Source organism: Aedes aegypti, chromosome 1, assembly GCF_002204515.2.
Source record: "Aedes aegypti strain LVP_AGWG chromosome 1, AaegL5.0 Primary Assembly, whole genome shotgun sequence".
Classification (NCBI taxonomy): Eukaryota; Metazoa; Arthropoda; class Insecta; order Diptera; family Culicidae; genus Aedes; species Aedes aegypti.
This window is the reverse complement of record NC_035107.1, coordinates 280,494,796-280,508,946: the sequence shown is the minus strand read 5'-3', so window position 1 is coordinate 280,508,946 and position 14,151 is coordinate 280,494,796. Positions and strand designations below refer to the sequence as shown.

At 38.9% G+C, this 14,151-nt stretch overlaps 1 protein-coding gene across 1 annotated transcript in view; it reads right to left on the bottom strand.

Annotated features, from left to right (window-relative positions):
* The window catches only part of LOC5564746, a 789,319-nt gene that overhangs the window by 598,981 nt on the left and 176,187 nt on the right, over positions 1–14,151 (bottom strand). The window contains exon 3 of the mRNA XM_021837966.1: positions 5,981–6,192. Coding sequence (XP_021693658.1) covers positions 5,981–6,192 — 212 coding nt within the window. The remainder of the gene's footprint in view (positions 1–5,980; positions 6,193–14,151) is intronic.

Genomic DNA, 14,151 nt, shown 5'->3' with positions numbered 1-14,151 from the left:
AAATAATTAATAATTTCAGGTAAAAATCGTTACAATCTTCTACTGACACGATTAATGCGCTATATGTTTAGGTTAAGTTAGGTTGAGCATATAAAAAACTTTTTTTTTCTCTTATAAGCAGGTGAAATCAACTCACCTGTAAAAAAACTGAACTGCTACGGCAAATGAAATGTAATATGTTGTTAACAAAAAGTTAATAGAATCTTAGATTTGTGTTACCAAATTAGGATGATAGTGTTGTCTAATATCACAGAACACCTAGATATCAGAAATAATGAATGTAATGTTTGGAATGATACAAATAAAGAAATTAAAAAAAAAGTCTAGTTTCTAGAATGGCATTACACCCGATTCTGTTTTTGCACGGATTTTTTTTTCACACGGCCGTGCAAAAAAAAGTTTCCATACAAAATTTTTCACCAAAACCTTATTTTTGCATGAAACGTCGATAATTGGTGTTACTTTTTTGCACGGTTTTTGAAATTTTGAACTGAAAACTTTTTTTGCATCCCCCGTGCAAAAACAGAATCGGGTGTACTTCGAATTCCATTATAACGGGACAATGTCATGCAAGGTAAATATAAATTCGGGACAATAGCATTCAGTGTAATAGTGCGTTCAGGGTGATGACACTCGGGTTAATGAAATTCGGAGTTAAGGTATAGAATCTTCTCAAGAGACTTTGATTTTCATGTAACATAGAGCTCTGAAAAGGTTATGATTTTAAATTCAATGAAATCAAATAATTACTAATGTTTCTTACTTTTCTTAAGCATATTTCAAGTACTGAAGCTTTCTCTTCACGAGTTAGCAATTGATGAATTGATTGATTTATACAATTCTTTCACTATTGCATTTGTACAGAGCTCTTACATGTTTGTGTAATCGAAAAAACCGAGAGACCCTAAGGTAAAATTGTAGATTTTTAAAAAATATAAATTACGAAAAGATCCTGGACCAACTGAGAATTGAACCCAATCACTTCCAGCATGACTTTACTTTAAAGCCACGGACTCTAACCGGTCGGCTAAGGAAGGCCCAAGGTAGCTAGTTGGGCCATAACAATATTTTATGAATAATCATAATGACACGAAAATTGCACCGTAATGTCTTACAGCGCTTGAGCCTTTGAAAAAATAATCAATTGTGAAATACTTTGGCGACATGTAAATGCAATGTGTTATTGAAAACATTTGAACATGCTTGACGGAATGCCTGCTTAAAAGAATGCCTAACTAATGTATTGAAAAATTAGTCTTTTCAATGGTTACCCTTCCAAAAGGTCATAACTCCAAATTTCGTTCATCTTCTCATTGAAAACTCCTCCCAGAAGTTACAAATAACTATATAAACCAACTTTGGTTCAAATTTTAATATTATATCTATTCTGATTATCACGACCAATGAAAACTCGTTTAAATATCTCAGATTTCCTTTGAATTAGTGGACTTACACATTCAAAAGGGCGTAACTTCAAAACGGGCCCTACGATTTTTTTTAAATTTTGCCCAGACATGCAGCTTAGCTATAGAAATCGATTGATTTGATGGAGATTTTTTTTTCTGATAATAACGGTCAGGGGAGCACCGTGACACCGCTACCGTAGATAACCAATTAGGGATTACTCTCTCTTTCGGTCTTCAACAAAACTTGAAAACAATGATTGTTTTGGATTTGACGAAGGAGGGAAAGAGTGCGATTTTCTGATGACGTCACCGTGCAATGGCCAATACCAACGCCTGCAGTAATCGGTGCTTTTTTCACTATGAAGGGCGGCGTCCGGTGAGGATGCCGCGGAGGAGTATTTTTGCCGACCATAGATCGTGTAGGGGAAGTGGTGGTAAAATGAACAGGAATAGCAAAATGAACACCGTTCCTTTTACCGAGAAAAAAAATCAGTGGGCGTTGTGTACAAGACACGACCGCATGACGTTAACTACGCCATGTGATTTGCTGCATTTGAATTTAAGTCAATTGTCATATTAGCAACCTTCCAGAATGTAACGGTTTGTGAATTTAAGAACAGTGAGAAGCTCTTCGTTCGGAAAAGTGCTCAAGTCATCGATATCGTCATCGCCAACGTAAATTTCAATTTGTCGTATTGTCAATTATTCTTCTTCTTGGCATAACGTCCCCACTGTGACAGAGCCTACTTCTCAGCTTAGTGTTCAATGAGCACTTCCACAGTTATTAACTAAGAGCTTTCTTTGCCAAAGTTGCCATTTTCGCATTCGTACATCGTGTGGCAGGTACGATGATACTTTATGCCCAGGGAAATGAGGAAAATTTCTATTACGAAATTACCGACCGGGAATCAAACCCAGACACATTCAGCATGACTTTGCTTTGCAGCCGCGGACTCTAACCACTCGGCTAAGGAAGGCTCCTATTTGCAATTATTCATAACATATCAGATATTGTATGATGTTACGAGAAGAATTAAGTGATTATAGCAAGTATGTGGTATTAGGAAATATTACACAATAGTCTTATCCACCGGTGTACTAAATTTTCTCGGTCCAAGAATTTTAACACTTGAGCGGGTCCGAAACACGTGGAAAGCATACAGAAGCGTATCCCGCTCAAGTGTCACAATTCTCAGATCGAGTGAATTTAGTACACCGGTGGATTGGACCATTAACTCTTTAGTACACATTTGTTGGCCCTGGAAAGGGCCGATTGAATTGTTAAATTCGAGTAACACAGACATATTTTGACAGCACACAGACTAAAATTATCCTCGCCCGAAGAGATTTGCGGTGGCGATGACGATGAACGCTTCTACTGGCGGCTTTGGCTGATTTTCTTCAGTCATCTCGTACAAATCTTGCATTAGCGCACACTGATTCCTGCAGGGCCAATTTTCAAAGCGCGAGCCAATCTAGAAATCTTGTTCGATTTCACAAACCATACGCTGGATTGGCAACTTGAAAATCTACATCTCAGCAGGCTTCTGGCAGCGAGGTACTCCTCGCTAGCTCGAAAGCGAAAATGGAATGAAACCGAATCTGACGTAGAAAGCATGTTTTATTACCTTAGAATAGCAAATGATGCTCCTCCCTTTCGTGTTCTTCTCTTTCTGATAGTCCAATCTGGGAAATGGGCATGTGCCAATGATGTGTTGGGCTGAGAATTACTTGAAAATCTCAGAAAATGCTAATGCGTAAGAAATGAATGATTTGGCGGAAGGGTTGACATTTACTAAATATTCAATAATTAGCTATTGATAATCATTAGTTTTATTTATTATGAAGGTAAATTTCTGATCCATTATTACAATTGCCAGAATTATTACAATCTACTTCAAGATTATGAAACCGATTTTAGTACAATACCATTAAATTCCACTAGAGTTTGTATCCTTTGACAGATACGCGTATTTCGACCTCAACTGTAAGGCCGTTTTCAGTGTCGTGTACTAGACTCGACTGTGCAATCTTGTGATAATTTTCGTCATCGAAGTTGTCCCATAAAATATGGGAAAACAAAGACGCTGTTTGAAATGCCACTCTATTTTACAATCGTTGTGAAATGTTGAGCACTCATCCCAACGGCACTGCAGCAGCGTCCTCGAAAGCATCCTCAAATTGCCGTATTGTGAATTATTCGTAATAAATCAGTTATTGAATGATGCTATGAGATGAATAAAGAGATGTGGTAAACACATTAGGGAATATTACACAATCAACTCTTTAAAACACATTTGTTGGCTCTGGAAAGGGCCGATTGAATTGTTGAATTTGCGTAACACGGACACATTTTGACGGCGCACTGGTTGCAATCCTACTCGCCCGATGAGATTTGCGGTGCGGATGACGATGTGCGCTTCAACAAGCGGCTTTGGTCGGTTTTCTTCAGCCATCTCGTACAAACTGCTTGCCTCTGGTAGCGAGGAGCTGAGCAGGTTTGGAGGAGCTCTTACCAGCTCGAAAGCGAAAACAGAATGAAACCGAATTCAACGAAGAAGGGATGCTTTATACCCTTAGAATAGCAGGTGATGCTCCTCCTTTCAAATTCTTCGTTTTCTTATCTGGGAAATAGGCTATATGAAACTGATGTCTGGGTAAGGGATGTACAAGATTAGCATTATGCTGTTATTGCATCCCGACGGCACTGCAGCAGCGTCCTCGGAAACATCCTCAAATTGCCGTATTGTCAATTATTCGTAATAAATCAATTATTGTATGCTGCTATGAGATGAATTAAGAAATTATAGCAAGTACGTGGTAAACACATTAGGGAATATTACACAATTAACTCTTTAAAACACATTTGTTGGCTCCGGAAAGGGCCGATTGAATTGTTGAATTTGCGTAACACGGACACATTTTGGCAGCTTTGATCGATTTTCTTCAGCCATCTCGAACAAATTAAAGAATATTACACAATCAACTCTTTAAACACATTTGTTGGCTCTGGAAAGTGCCGATTGAATTGTTGAATTTGCGTAACACGGACACATTTTGACGGCGCACTGGTAGAAATCCTCCTCGCCCGGTGAGATTTTCGGTGCTGATGACGATATGCGCTTCAACAAGCGGCTTTGGTCGATTTTCTTCAGCCATCTCGAACAAATTTGGGAATATTACACAATCAACTCTTTAAAACACATTTGTTGGCTCTGGAAAGGGCCGATTGAATTGTTGAATTTGCGTAACACGGACACATTTTGACGGCGCACTGGTAGAAATCCTCCTCGCCCGATGAGGTTTGCGGTGGCGATGACGATGGGCGCTTCAACAAGCGGCTTCAGTCGTGGCGGCGTGTTGTTGTTCCATTCGCGTTCCATTGAAAACTGAGCTGAGAATGCGAAAGGCACTCGAGACTTGCTCGCCGACCATGTTCACAGTCTGACGGCAAAAAGAAGAATGAGCGAAGAAGCAGGAATCGGTCTGCTTTTATAGTGCGAAGCGGAACGCAAAAGAAGCGTGGAAAACTGCTTGCACGTGATTGGCTGCGTAAGAAAGGGGTCGACATTTTCCAAATTTTCAATAGTTTATTGTCGATATTCAATAGTTTTCTCCATTCGAGGAAATTGCTGTATACATTTCCGACCGATTGGTGGGAAAAATTTTAAAATCTATCGATAAATGACTGAGTTATTAGCGTTCAAAATCTTTCATAATTTCGTGACGGTCGCAAAATTTTAGATTTTCAATTGACACCCAGTGTATTGCCGTAAGACGTAGTTAACGTCAAAAACAAATTTCGATGATTTTCACCACGCACGGACGATTTAGAGCATAAATTTGAGTGTTCGAGCTGATACGGAGGTCAATTGAAGTGAAAATATCAACAAAAACTAAGATTTTAGAAAACCACGTTTGAAAATTAGAACTGACGTAACTTTAAGCTCGGAAGACTTGAGGTTTTTCAGTGAGGTGAATATCGTTATGATATGATGTCAAATCTGATACCTTTAGAATTCTTTTTGAATGGGTTACAATCATTAATTGATGTATTTTCGGTAGGGCAATGAAAACTTTCATAAATATTTGTTTTGCTCACGTTTTTTGCGTGGGGTTCATTTTATCACCAACCGCTGTTCATTTTACCCACATAGTGCAGGTAAAATGAACATTTGCATCGCTTTTTGATGGCGATGAAAAAATGTGAAAATTTAGCTATTTTAGTCTGAATCCATGTCGCTGCTATTGATTACATCCCTATTTTTGATGTTGTGCGATAGAACTATACAAATTCCTTGTTGTTCTATCACAAACAAGATGATTTCCTTAAGGTGTTCATTTTACCACCCCTTCCCCTACTTTGATTTGGACGCCTCGAGGTGCGTCCATGAAACTTTAAGGTTGGGTGCGATATGGTATAAACGATCACACGTAATTCTTGAATGACCACCCAACCAAATTTCTATTAGCCATACGGGTGCCAAGCATTTTTTTCGTCTGCCGGCATCGTCGAGGGCATGAGATGGAGAATGAATCCAGCTTTTTACGCTACAAGTGAATGCTATACTTACATCAACCTTGATCCCGGTGAAAGGGAAAATTTTCCCCGGTGGATTTTCGGACGGTGAGAACCGATAGAACTCCAGCGTGCCCCGGTACCACTTGACCGAGTACAGTGGGGCATTTTCCATCTCGTACTGGCAGTACAGCTGTGCTTCCTGACCCCGCCGGACCCAGGGCGGTTTTATAACCAGGGCCAGGTTTCGCAACCCGGGCGCTGCATCTGTAATTAAAAAGTTGGAAGAAATTGTCATATTGTAGTTATCAATTATTGGATGGTTCTCGAAAAAATCATTGAGTTTGATAATAAATCATCGAACTGTTTAGTAAAATACCAGTAGGTAAATGAAAACCGAGTTAATTTTCCTAACATTCGATCGCACTAGAATTTGTATCCTCTGACAGATACGCGTATTTCGACCTCACCTGTGTGTCGTATACTAGACCTAGACTCGATCACAGTTTGTTCTATTTAAAGATGAATTTCGAAATGATGACGCTTCATGTTAGTCACTCAATCGAAGAGATGTAAATCTGTTCACAATTCTTTCAACAGCCCTTTCAGAAGCTCATAACACTGGAAACGAGACTGAAAATCTGAAATCATGATGGAATAATCCTCCACCAACAGCTTTGACATTCGCGAGTTTATCGAATTTCATCGTTTCGACGCGCCACGGGACAATCCCCGCTAGGAAATTGAAGGAAACGGTTTCGGAACGGGAATTGTAGTCATCGCTGGAAAAGCACGGAGCGGTAAGGCACTGACAGAGCCTTAATCCTATTCCACCAATCGCGGGAAAAGCAAACGACGGCGCGCGACAGCGGGAAATCTTTTGAACTCGACTTCGTTTATTATTATTTACTCCGAGTCAAATTGGGAGCTGGTGGCTGCTCGACAACGTTGGGGGCAAATTGCGATTAAAAATGAGAAAGGGACTAACTTTTGCGTTTTTGTTCGGGAGATTTTATCAACATTTGGTAAACGTGGATTTCGATCGGAAATAGCGTGGGGATGAAGCCCCCAGTGCTTGTTGATTTTTCTTGAGGTTTGGTGGTTCCATTTTCTGGGTGAAAGCGGTGGTTGGATCTTGTTGTTCGAAGTCAACAACAGGGGGAATGGGAATGATGATAATAAAGTTGAGGTTTTGTTGTTTCAGAAGACAAAAGTCAATAGGTTAATGGAAAATGTTTAGGTTTCCGAAGATAACTTCTAAGCTTTGTGAGTACTAATTTTACAGACCGAGAGATTCTGGTATGATAAGTGGATAATTAAAAAGCCGATGAACGACAATATCCTAAGAAAAGCACAATTTGAATTCAAGTAGAAAATTGAATGATACATGGCGCTTTTCATTAATAGTTTAAAAGATAAAATTTCTGGATTCAATCTGAGCAGCAAATTCCGAAAAAATATCAACAAATTATTAAAAACGCATGCTACAATCTGGCCTATCAACAACATGTTTTATACTGTTGGTCTAGTGGTAGTTCATTTTTTAAAGACTTGATCACTATTCTAATGAAAGTCTCGAAAAAGTCCCTATTTTTAATGGAGGATCTCTAAAGTCTCTATTTTCATCAAAATGATCTCTAGAGTAACTTTTTTATGATTACATTAAGTCATGCTACAGTTCGAATGAGTTTGGTCCATCAATTGAATCGCTTCCGAGTAGTGTTTGATCCGTTCAATCTTCACAGGAGCAGAGCAATGGATTCAGATGCATGTCCGGTTCGCGTAGTAACCGCATTATTGGTATCAGTTATCCTTGTATATGCTCTCGTATTCATTTCATATTATATCTTCATCGTTTACCACTTCGAATCCTTTCCCAATGTTTTCTTATAAAAGTGCAGAGGACTCCTCAGCTTCCATAAAGCAAGTGACACGTTGACATTTCCCTCTCATCCTCTAATCGACCTGCATTCGAACGCAGCCTGGCACCGTTAATGTTTGTTATGAAAATTAGACCATTAGGGATGCTCCAGACCCGAGTTTCCCTGTGTAAGTGCAGCTGTTCTTGCAATAACAAAGAAGCAACTGCGAGCGGTCAGTCATACTCTAGAGTTAGTCATATTCTAGAGCTTTCAGAGTCACAGGTTCTTCAGTAATTTTTTCTCAGATTCCTACAATAAATACTCCAGAAATTTCTAGTTATTTCTCCAGAGATTTCTACTGGAATACTTTAAGGAGCTCCTCCATGAATCCCTCTAGAAATTCCTCTAAAGATTCCTTCATCAAATCAATCAGGAATTCGTCCAGCAATTCCTCCGGCGAATGTTCAAAAGATACTTGAATTTCTTTAATTTCTTCATTCAATTTATCATTCTTTAAAATTTTCCCTGGAGCATTTCCCACCGATTTTCCAGTTCTCTAGGAGATTTTCCAATGATTTCAATAGGAGTGCTTCTAAAATATTCTGCAATGGTTCATTCCTTAGCATTTGATAATATTCGTTTAGGGAGTTTTCCAGCAATCCCCTTGATCAATTTCTTTCTCATCCAACTTTTTTCTTCATTTTCTTATGGTTTTAATGAAGTTTTCGCTCACGGTTTCTCCCAGTCACGCATGCAGGAAATCTTTTGAGATCTCTTCCATGAATTTCTTAAGGCATTAGACCATAGATGCCTCATAAAACTCCTCTGGAACTTTACCGGCATTTCATGAAGTATTATTATTCATTTCTTTTTTCTCAAGTTTATGCATGTTAATTTTTGTTTATAAAATTTTATTTTGGTTTAGGAAATTTTTCCAGTAGTTTCTCCTCAAGTTTCTACAGAAATTTATCCAGATATTTCACAATGAATTCATTCACTATCTCCTTTGAAGTTTCTCCAGAGATTATGATAAAGATTGCTCAAACAGTGTCTTAACGGATTTTTCCAATAATTCTGTCAAGGATTTCACCTCAAATTCCTTACGCGATTTTATCAGGAGTGTCTTCAAGGATTTTTTCAGTAATTCCACCAAAAAATTTCCTCGGATTCTCGCAGGTTTTTCTCTAGGAATTTCCTCTCGAATTTCACCAAAGTTTCTTTAAAAGTGTCTAAATTCATTTCTCCAATGATTTCACCACGAATTGCGCTTCCAGGGATTTCTCCATGAAATTCATCGAGGGTTTCTTCCAGGAATCCTTTCAAGGATTTCTCCTGCATTTTCTCCAGGGATTTCTGCAGTAATTTCTCCAGTAATAGTTTCTCTAGGGTCATCTGAAATTTCTCTAGGAAGTCCTGCAGAATTTTTTTCAAGGAATTCAAAAGTAGGCTCCTCTAAGAATTCCTTCACAAAATTGAAATTCCCTGAGGAAATCTTCTATAACCATGCACGCAAGAATTTCTTCAGGAATCGCACCAAGGATACTTGTAGGAGTTCTTCCAGCAATCCGTTCAAAAATTTCCGAGAAAAATCCTCACGAGAGCTCTTTAATAGTTTCTTGAAAGATTCGTCCAAATATTTTTCGAGGAATTTTATCAGGGATTGTCCCAATGCATCATATAAAATCCACACTGGAATCCCAGGATACACACTGGAGTCTCAGTATCCAGACTAGAGTTCCAGGTCCCACACTGAAATTTCAAGAACCAAAATTGATACACAGGAACCTATATTCAATATTTAAGATTTATTGTAACATCAGATTCCACACTTCAACCCCACAAACCACACTGGAAACTCAACATTTTTTAAAGGAATCCTAGAATTTTCATTTGATTTATAGGATCTACACTGGAATCACAGTATACACACTTGAATCCCTGGATCCACACTAACAACCTAGGATCCATACTGAAATACCAGGATCCAAACTGTAATCCCAACATCCACACTGGAATATCAACACCCAAACTGAAATCCTAGGATTCACACTGGAACACGAGGATCTACACTGGAATACCAGGGTCCATACCAGAATCCTGAGACCCACACTGAAATCTGCAGATCCACACCGAGAATCCACGATCAACACTACAATCTTAGGATTCATACTGTAACAGCAGGATCCACTCTGGTACAAACAGTTCCGGAGCACAAAATTCTCATATATTTTTTGAAGATTTCGTATGAGGCCCCTAGAAAATTCTCACACGACCCTTATGCCATTTTTCTATAATTCCCAAAGTATTTCCAGAGGATTATCTCGGGAATTTCAATTGTTTGCCACATAACAGAACTGCCAAAGGATTTCCGCAGGATATTCACGTGAATCCCAGGATTCCAGTAAGATTTTTAAAATAGTTTTAATCGATTTTCTCAATGTTTCATAAGTATTCCCATAACTTTTGCACTGTATTTCCCCATAACTCTCACAGGATTATTGCAGTATTGGCTCTGATAGTTCAGGATTTTCAAAGGAATCTTTGGATTCTAAATTCCACTGCTAGAATCCTTACTATAATACTAGCATCCACATTGTAATACCAGATTAACCATCACTGAAATCCAGGGTCCATACTGTAATCTCAAGGTCCACACTGGTATCCCAATATCCACCGAAATCCTAGGATTCACGCTGGAAATCTAGGACCCATACTGGAATCCCAGGATCTTTACTAAAATCCGAGAATTCACACCGTTATCCTAGGATCCACACTCGAATCCATCATGAAAACCAAGGAACCATTCTCTAATCTCAGGATTCACACTGAACTCGTAAGATCCTCACTGAAATCTCAGGTTTCTCAGTGGAATTGCAAGGCCCACATTAGAAGCCCAGGATCCTCAATGAAGTAATACAATCCACACAAGAATCCCAGGGTCCACATTCAAAGCTTAGGATCCAAAGTGATATCCCAGGATCTACACTAGAATTTCATGATCAACACTGAAATCCCTGGGTCCACAATTGAATTCCAGTATTCACACTGGATTCCTAGTATTTACAAAGAATCCCAGGATTCACTATGATCCACCATAGTCCACACTGAAACCCAGGATCCACACTGGCATGCCACACCAGGATCCCAGGATCCACACTGAATATATTGGATATACTGGAAATTCAGGATCCACACTCAAACACCAAAATTCACACTAGAATTCCCGAATCCACATTGGATTCCTAAGATCCATACCAAAATCCTAGAATCCACATTCGAAAATCAGCATACACACCGGAATCCAAGGATCTCATCCTAAACCAAGGATCCACACTGGAATACCAGATTTTACAGTGGGACAGAATCAATCACGCTGGAATTTAAAAACCCACATTGGAATACCTGGATACTCACGGTAATCTAAGGATCCAGACACTGGAGTTCCAGGATCCATACTGAAAAATTATCACTATTGGAACCCAATTTCCACACTGAAATTATGCGATCCACATTACATCACTGAAATACCAGGATCCACACTAAAATGCTATGAGTCTCACTAGAATCCTAGGATCCATACTGAAAATAGAGGGTCCACACAGCAATTCAAGGATGAACAATGGATTCTTAGGATCCATACTGCAATCCCAGGGGGGGGGATCAACACTGAAATTGTGCAATCCACATACAATCTCACGGTCCACACTGCAATTCTACGATCCACATTACAATCCCAGGATCGTATGGAATCCCATGATCCATGCAGAAATCTAAGGAGCCCTTCTGAAATCTCACAATTCACACTGGAAACCACACTGGCTTCCAGGATCCATTCTACAATCTTTCAGGAATCTCTGATTTGGAAACTTCGCTTATTGTAAAAAAAGACGAGCGTAGTGATGCCGAAAAGAGCTACTGACAGAGTAGCTAGAAACATGAAATACATTATGCTAACAGCGAGTGAAAGAAATCTGAATAAAATAAAACTTGTCATTAGACTGCTCTTGAGCTCTTTCACCACTTTGCCGAAAGTACCATCCATCCATCTTCATGTATTTTGTCTAAACAATTAGCTGTATTCTTAACCTTCCGTCAGTCGCTCAAAAAAAAGTTACACCAACGGTCGCATCGTGTACTGAGTACACGCAGAGCAATTTTGATTGTACATCCAAAGCTAGGCAAGATAGAATATGGATGTCTTCGACAAATTTCTTCAGTCCAACGGTACCAATTGGTCAGTGGACAGAAAACACCTTGGAAACATCCTCATCATCCTGTGGCCATCGGATTGTGCCCCGGGGGAACCGATGTAGTGGACATTTCGCAATGCAACATCTCGTACACAAATATCTCAGGATCTAGATTTTTTAGCAAGATGGTGTCTTCGGCAAAGTTGTTCAGTAGGTCAAGGGCTAACATTTGATAGGCTGCTTGTTTCGAAATTCTGCCACCAGATGGTGCTAATGAGCATTTAATTTTTCAAACACCGATATCTCAAGATCCTGATTACCTAGAAAGATGATGTCTTCGACAAAGTTGTTTAGTAGGTCAAGGACTAACATATGATAAGCTACCTAACAAGAAAAACTGCCACAAGATGGCGCTAGTGAGCATGCAATATTTCAATCACGAATATCTCAGGATCCCGATTTTTTAGAAAGATGGTGTTTTCAGCAAAGTTGTTCGGTAGTTCAAGGGCTACCTTGTGATGATCTTATTGATTCGGAATTCTTTCAATAGATGGCGCTAGTGAGCATGATATTTTGCGAACACAGATATCTCAGGATCCTGGTTACCTATAAAGTTGACGTCTTCGACAAAAGTGTTGAATAGGTCAAGGTCTAGTATGTAATATGCCACCCAACTTGAAATTCTTCCACCATATGGCACTAGTGATCATGCTGTATTTTGATCGCGAATATCTTAAGATAATGATATTTTAGCAAGATGGTGTTTTCAGCAAAGATGTTTAGTAGGTCAAGGACTAAACATGTGATATGCAGTTTGATTCAGAATTCTTCCACAAAACGAAATTTTCGAATTGAATTATTTCAGGATCCTGGTTAGGAAAATAAAATTAGATTACAAAGATGGTGTCTTTGATGAAGTTGTTCTGTATATCATGGACCAACGTGTTAAGTGTACTCAAAATTCTTCCACATTCAATTCAAAATGCAATGAGCCGTTAGATTTCAAATAATTCCATCAGGCTAGAGAAAGAGCTCCTGGTTTAATTTTTTTTTCAAATACAGAATCTCAAGTTCCCGATTATTTTAAAACTTGACGTCTTCATAAAATTTATTAGGTAAAGAAAGTGCTCACATGTTATTGGCAATTATATTTTGAGTAACCCTGCGCCAGTGAGCATTTAATTTTCTGAACATCTTATGATACTGATCATTTGGGCTCATCAATACACGTTTTGTCAAATGTTAATACATTTCGCTACCAGTAAATTAATAGATAAGCACAAAATAAAATTTAAAAATTAGATTCAAATTGAACAATATTATTTTTATATTTAGTAGAAAAGTAGGACACTTCTCGTTTCTGGTGATAATCTAAATTCGTTGCTGCACATCTCGTGAGAGCACACTCTCGCAGTACTGGTCGGGTTTGATATTATGGCACGTCTTTATCCTCCGGAAAATCAGCTTGAGAGATAGGCTTATGATTATCGCCGTGACCGATAATTTCACTTACTGGTTGTTTACAAATAAATTCAAAGTGCTCTTTGTGCTAGTATAATCATAATTAGCCTCTGTACGTGCCATAAATTATTTTGTTCTTTTGACTTTTACTGTGCGCCGTGTGTTGGTACTGTCTCGCTCTCTCTCACGGGCATTTTGAAAACAAGGCGCACAGTAAAAGTCAAACCTTTTATAGCATGCATAGGCTTATATGGTTATACTAGCACAAAGAGCACTTTGAATTGATTTGTAAACAACACAGGCAATATCTATCACATTCGAGGTGATTCGAACAATGTTGTAGTGTGCGTGTCATCCCGTGAGTCGCCATGAGAGACCGAGTTTCTCATATCACTTTGCACTAACACATCCATCTTTGTTTTTGTGTAACAGCTTTCTGCCGCCCATGAGCCTCTGTACGTGCCATAAATTCTAGGCTCATGAGCCTATGCATGCTATAAAACGTTTGACTTTTACTGTGCGCTCTGTTTTCAAGTTGCCCGTGAGAGAGAGCGAGACAGCACCAACACACGGCGCACAGTAAAATTCATGAGAACAAAAGAATTTATGGCACGTACAAAGGCTCATTAGATATTTGATAGGCCTTCTCATTTTTTTTTTTCAAATGGAAGTAAAAATGAAAAGCATCGTGTACTAAGTCTAGCACCAGTTTT